This window comes from Egretta garzetta, unplaced genomic scaffold (assembly GCF_000687185.1).
Source record: "Egretta garzetta isolate BGI_Z169 unplaced genomic scaffold, ASM68718v1 scaffold135, whole genome shotgun sequence".
NCBI classification, from domain to species: domain Eukaryota; kingdom Metazoa; phylum Chordata; class Aves; order Pelecaniformes; family Ardeidae; genus Egretta; species Egretta garzetta.
In genome coordinates this window covers 954,735-961,043 of record NW_009259594.1, presented here as the reverse complement: position 1 = coordinate 961,043, position 6,309 = coordinate 954,735, and the positions used below count along the sequence as shown (strand labels likewise).

General features: G+C 65.3%; 1 protein-coding gene across 1 annotated transcript in view; it reads right to left on the bottom strand.

Annotated features, from left to right (window-relative positions):
* SEMA4G (semaphorin 4G) overlaps positions 1–6,309 on the bottom strand; it is a 21,105-nt gene that overhangs the window by 1,306 nt on the left and 13,490 nt on the right. The window contains exons 3-16 of the mRNA XM_035893635.1: positions 5,385–5,403; positions 4,950–5,117; positions 4,335–4,397; positions 4,160–4,258; positions 2,880–2,973; positions 2,515–2,628; positions 2,148–2,314; positions 1,833–2,002; positions 1,514–1,658; positions 1,214–1,436; positions 1,013–1,128; positions 513–664; positions 275–336; positions 4–184 (exon numbers count right to left, since the gene is read on the bottom strand). Of these exons, the coding sequence (XP_035749528.1) occupies positions 4–184; positions 275–336; positions 513–664; positions 1,013–1,128; positions 1,214–1,436; positions 1,514–1,658; positions 1,833–2,002; positions 2,148–2,314; positions 2,515–2,628; positions 2,880–2,973; positions 4,160–4,258; positions 4,335–4,397; positions 4,950–5,117; positions 5,385–5,403 (1,773 nt within the window). The remainder of the gene's footprint in view (positions 1–3; positions 185–274; positions 337–512; positions 665–1,012; positions 1,129–1,213; positions 1,437–1,513; positions 1,659–1,832; positions 2,003–2,147; positions 2,315–2,514; positions 2,629–2,879; positions 2,974–4,159; positions 4,259–4,334; positions 4,398–4,949; positions 5,118–5,384; positions 5,404–6,309) is intronic.

The window sequence follows — 6,309 nt, the reverse complement described above, 5'->3', positions numbered from 1 at the left end:
TGCTGGGGCAGCGTGTCCGTCACCAGCAGCCCGTCCACCCCCACGCGCAGCCGGTCCTGCCCGGCGCCTGGCACCTCGCTGCCGTTCAGCAGCCAGACGGCTCGTGCCAGGTTGGAGCGCTGGTCGCAGGGCAGCAGCACGTCGTCCCCCTGCAGCACCGTCCGGTTCTTCCACGGCAGGGAGCCTGCGGGGACACGCACTGCCTCACACCCATCCCGGCCACCCTAAGGGACGCCGGCATCCCCTGCGGTCCCAAGGGGCAGTGCAGACTCACCCCGCCCGGAGCTGCTCCGGCATCCCTCGTTGCCGTTCTGAATGTCCTGCACCAGCCCTGTGCTGCAAGACATGGGGGGTTTCAGCCATACGGCCCCGGTTGAGCCCACCCTTACAGGGTCATGGCCACCAGCAGACCCGTCCCAGATGCCAGACCCTTGGGGGGGTCTGTGCCACAGGGTGATGTGCAACAGCACAGGATGGGGCAGGTGGAAGGCGTTTGGGGACCGTGCCCCTACCTGTCCGTGGTGGCGGTGGCGCGGCAGGCCCTGCCGTCCCAGGCGCAGTAGGGGTCCCGGGCGAGGATGCAGTCATAGCAGGAGCGGTACCTGCCGCAGGAGGCCAGGGGCACCTGCAGGATCCCGCTGGCTGCCCCCACATACAGGCTCCTCTGGGGGGAAAGGGCTGGCTCAGCACTGCCCTGGCAGGGTGCGGCTGGGCCGTGGGGTGCCCCATAGTGCCCAGAGATCATTCCCCTGCCCCAGCCCCACAGCATAGCTCTCCCTTGGTAGGGTGCATGGGGAAGGGACCCCACCTCCAATGGCTGCAGCTGGCACCTGGCAAGGAGGTGGGGGCCAGGCTGGTCCCTCTCCCCAGGCTGCCCTGCTGGGCTCTGGCACATATCCTGAGCTGGGGTCACCCAGGAGACACCCCCCACCATCCCCAAACAGCCCAATGGCAGCTTTGCAGCACAAATGTGCCCCGTGTGTGGTGTCCCCCCACTTCTTCCACCCCTCACCTGGGCGTGGGAGATCACCAGGCTCTCCACGGGCTGCGGGTCCCTGAACACCTGCACCTCCTCCACGATGTGGATGCTGGAGCCCACCACCACGGCCTTGTGGATCCAGCCGTCACCTGGAGAGCAGAGGTGGGGGTCAGGAGGGAGTGTGGGGTGTCCCCCCTGCCCAGCAGAGACCCAGCAAACTCGGCCTGCGCTCACCCGTCCCCATGAAGAGCACATCGTAGGAGCGGCCGTCGAGGGCCCGCACCCTGTCCACGGCCAGCCGGCTGTACGCCACACTCTTCTTCACCAGCAGCGGCTCCCCGCCGGCCGGCTTCACCTCCTCAAACATGAGTGGGTGCAGCTTGACAAAGTCCAGGACGCTGTTGGGTAGGTCCTGCGAGGAGTTGTAGCCCTTCCTGCGGGAGTGGTCCGTGATGCACTGCCCGGGGGAGATGGGGGTCAGGGGGGTTAGCAGCCGCCCCATGCACCCCCTGCTCTGCACCCTCGGGCACTCACGGAGCCGGGCCGGGGCTCAGGCACCGCACCATCGTAGCGGGACCACTTGCGAGCCGAGTCCTGGTACTCCATGTAGGGGCCCTCGAAGGCGCGCTGCACTGCAGAGATGCTGTAGCGGCAGACGGCCGAGGCCTCCATGGTCCTCCTGGGGGGCAGAGCCCTACCTGAGCCCGGGCAGACACATGGGTGCTCCCCACTGATGCACCCCCGGGTGCCCAGCACCCGCCTGTGCGTGTCTTCGAGCATCTCTGGTGTGTCCCCCCCCCAGCCCGTGCCGCAGACTTTTAGCCCCTGCCGTTTTGGCCACTGCCTGTCTCACCACTGTGCCGAGAGGGTGAAGGCGGCGTAGAAGACGGTGCTGGCCCAGCTGCCCCCGTCCAGGCTGCAGACACTGCGCAGCACCTCGTAGTACGGGATGTAGCAGACCAGGCGCGCCTTCATGAAGGATGTCCACTTGCGCTGCAGGATCTTCTTCCCCCCCACGTCACTCTGGGAAGGTGCAGGGAGCATTTCTGCACAGGCTGGTGGGGGTCTGTGTCCCCCTCTGCCCGTGCCTCAGTTTCCCCCAAGGTGCAGGCACACAGCCCCTGTGCCGCGGGCAGCGCTTGGCCCCTGTGGCTGGGGACATGCCTACCTTGCAGACACGGGCCACTCGGGCCACTCGGGCCACCTGGCTCTTGTCAAAGAAGGACGTGGTCTCCTCACCCGCCCGCTCCATGAAGAAGTAGTAAATTTTGTCATCATCGCCCATGGGGCTGTCCTTGCTCTCCCGGACCAGCACGGAGGCCACGAACTCAGCATCTGGGGGATGCAAAGCGAGAAGTGGAGACTGGGGACCCACCTCAGGACGGGGGATCCCTCCCTGCCTCGGTTTCCTCTCATGGCAAACCACACAGGGCACCAGGGCCACCCCCCACCCCTGCTCCGTGCTCCCTGAGGCGATGCACAGCATCACATGGCCCATGACACCCATCCTGGGGAGGGGGACAGGGACATCTCACCATTCAGCCAGTGCAGCGGGGACTCCTCCGTCTTCAGTGGCCGCTGGTGCAGGTTCCTCCGGATGTCGGGGAGGCTCCGAAATTCGTAGCGTGTGGCCGTGTACAAGCCGCCATCTGGGCAGGACAGGCAGAGCAGGCACCCGTCAGCATGGCCTCACACCCTGGGGACAGCGGGGACAGCCCCAAAAGCCAGCAGCATCCCCGTGCCCCAGGCAGAGGAGGAGGAGGAGGAGGACCCTGGCTTGCTAAGGCCCCCATGCGCAGAGTCCACCCAGCTGGGGACCCCCCATGGGGGCATTGGGCATGGGCCCAGTGTGGGTGACATCTCACATGTCCCCGTCAGCCCTAGGAAAGGTGCCACTTACCCACGATGAGGCCAGTGTAGCCACGGGCAGGGTCGTACGGGCACTTCTCCTTGCCCTCCTCAAAGTGGGACGGCAAGTTGAACCTGTCAGCATCCTTGAGGGGGACAGGGGACCGGGTTAGACAGGAGGGGACAGACCTGCCTTGCCTGCCAGCCCCAGGCTCTCTGCAGAGGCTGCTACTGGGGACAAAGCGATGCCCACAGCCATGCCCTTGTCCAGGCAAGACAACATCCCCCAGCACCCTCCAGCTGGTCAGAAACCACGCGGACAGCCAGAGCCCCCAGCCAAGAGCAGGGAGAGGGCTTGGGGGGAAGGAGAGCCCCAGCACCCCACTTTGGCATCACACAGGCACCAGGCAGGAGCCAGCCAGTGCAGCTGATGTTCCCGGGCTGTGCCTGGCCAGCAGATGCTGCCCAACCAGGTTGGGTCCCCCCAGGTGACATCCACGTCATGGCAGGAGTTATTTTCTTTGGGGTTTGCAGTTCAAAGCACGTCAAATAATGACGGGGCCCTTCCAGCTCGGCGGCTCATCCACCTGACTCCCAGGGCGTGCAATGGCCAAACCGGACCGGCGGCACAGCCGTGGGAACAGGCACGGCCCCTCCGGGGCTCCCCGGCCATGCTGAGGACACGGCCCCAGGCCCCTTTGCCCCCCACCTCAGGGAGGGAGGTGGGCAAAGGGCAGATGAGTCACCGAGGAGCCACTGCACAGGGGTGAAAGTCCCGCTGCCGGGGGACGTGGCTGATCCCGACTGCTCTGCCGTGAGTCACGGCCATGCGGGGACCCCTGGCCTGGCCCAGGAAATCCCTGGGGAGGGGCCGCTGAGTCAGCCCTGCCGCTGTCACCCTCCCTGCCACCGCCACCCTCCCTGGGCATGCTAGCCACCAGCCAGTCCGCAGCCCCTGCTTTGGGAAGGGACCCTGCAACAGCAGGGGCTGGGGACCAGCTCCAGTGCTGGCATGTCCCACCCCGCTGAGCCCACGTGTTGCCCCCACGGCACGGATCCATGCCCAGCCGTCTCGCTATGGGGTCAGAGTCCAACCCAGCACCGGGGTGGGTGGGGACTCTGGGCGTCTGCGTCATGGTATCTGCGTCCCCACACTGACCCACCTCAGCCTGGGGTCACTCACCTCCCCCTGAGGCAGGGAGGGGCTGGGACAGGGGCAGAAAGGGAGTGGGGCTGCAGGTGGAGGTGGTGGGAGAGGACGAGGGCTGCGCCACCCTGGGGTGACATGGTGTCAGGGGACAGGTGACAGCCGTGGGGCCGAGCGGCACTCACGATGGCGGCGCAGAGCGGGTGGAAGGCGTAGGTCCCACAGGCATAGAGGTGGGTGCTGTTCAGCCTCTGCAGAAACCGCACGTGGTTGAAGCACTCGGTCTGCAGAGGGGAGGACAGACGTTACCAGACGGGGAAAGCAGCGACGGCCCCCCCAGCACCCACCCACCGGCTCTACCTTGTTGTTTTTGCCCTTCTGCAAGCAGTCCATCTGCTTCTCTGGGGAGGCTTCCCAGTGGATCTGCAGGGGAAAGAGGGACTGCCACTGCGTGACCCCCCATCACTGCGTGGTCGCCCGTCATTGCAGGCTCCAGCCTCTGCCAGAGCCATCAGAGATGCTAAAATCCTCTTATTTAGAGAGGGGACAGCTGATCAGAGCAGGAGATGGCACTCTGCCCGCGTCCCCCCAGCCCGGGGCGAGAGCAGTCCCACACCCCGACCTGAAGGCAGAAACCCCAGAGCACCCTCAGAAGCCTGGAGGATTTTGGGGTGCCCTTCCTGAGGGGAGCAAAGGGGTGCGCTTCCCCTGCCCCTCATCCTGCCAGGGTGTCCCTGAAGCAGGCAGCTCTAAGCTTGGGGACATCTCCCACCGCTGTCCCCATGCTGCCTGGGGAGAGGGACCCGGCACCCACAGGGGACCTGGGGACAGACCTGGGGACAGCACCACCAGGCAAGACCTGAGATAGCGAGCATGAGGATGAGCAGGGATAGGGTGGCCACGATTTGGGCAGGGACGGGGCAGCATGGGACAGGAGAGGACAACCAGCCAGCGGCAGGCAGAGGCCTGGCTCACCGTGCGGTGGGAGCCGTCGGCCACGTCGCTGGAGTTGAGGGCGAAGATGGCTCCCCTGGCGCCCACGTAGAGGATACCCCGGTTGTCCTCCAGCAGCAGGGTGCTGTAGTTGAGGGCACGTGTGCTGAAGCGCCGGACGCCCGACAGCTCTGCAAAGGGAACAGGGGGCTGAGGGAGGACCCCAGGGCAGGCACGGTGTGGGCCACCGGGGAAAAGACAGAGGATGGTGCCGGGAGTGGGTAGGAAGGCACCCACCGAGGTTATCAGGCAGATGGTGCCGGGTGCCAGGGGTTGCAGCAGGAGGAAAGGAAGAGGGGAGGTTTGGTAAGAGGCAAAAGGCACTAGCTGGGCTCAGGCTCACAGGGGGAATTTCTCCCTGCTAATTAAAACGGCAGCCCAGGGGTGGGAGCTGCAACATCCATGCCCAGCACGGACCTGCCACACTGGAGAACCACTGGAGGAAGTGAAAATACACTGGCAGTGACCCCGGCTCCGAACCGAACCCAGCCAGCCCAAAAGGAAGGATGCAAAAACCCTGAACCAAAACTGCCATGCAAGGGGAGGGCTCCTGCAGCGAGGCTGGGTGCTCCCTGCCCACCAAGACAGAGAAACCACCCAACCTGGGGTGCTGAGAAGCGTGAGGTGGGACTCAGGCCCAGACAGAGGGACCCCAAGCCGGGCTTAGACCCTCCCACCACAGGAGGAGAAAGTCTTGTGGGGCTTGGGACCCTGGAGGAAGCTGGGGAAGGAATAGCCCCCCTGAAAAGAGGCATTGCCTGGGGAGAAAAGGCCACCCCAGCTGCAAATAAAACCCTCTCCTACCCTCGACCGCTGAGCTAGGCTTCGCTAACGAGGTCAACGAAGTCGCATGGATGCCCAAGGCACAGTGACACTGCGGAGCGGGCTGACGCCAGAGGCTGGAGGCCAAGGGCCCAGTGGCAATTAGAGAAAATCATGGACAAAAGCTCCCCGATGACCATTTGGGCCATGAGAGCCCAGCCCGGGTGTGATACCCAGCTCAGCTCACCCTCCAAGGGCTGCCAGGCAGGGCCAGGGGCTGGCTCCCTGCACGTCCTTGTCCCCCCCTGGCTTTTGGGGAGATGCCTTTGCCCTGCTCCATCCCTCAGGGCACATTAACTCCAGGCACCCAACACCAGACAGCCATGCAGGCTCCGATTTCTGGAGCCCAGGGGACCGGAGGCCCCCCTGTAGCCACACCGCCATGCTGAGCCCCCTGCTGCGGGGGGCTGGCGAAGGCTGGACACAGTCACGATGCACCAACCCCGGTGCTGGCAAGATCCCAAACCTCACTGCCACCACCATGACCTGCACCCCCTTACCGTCGAAGGTACCGTCATCC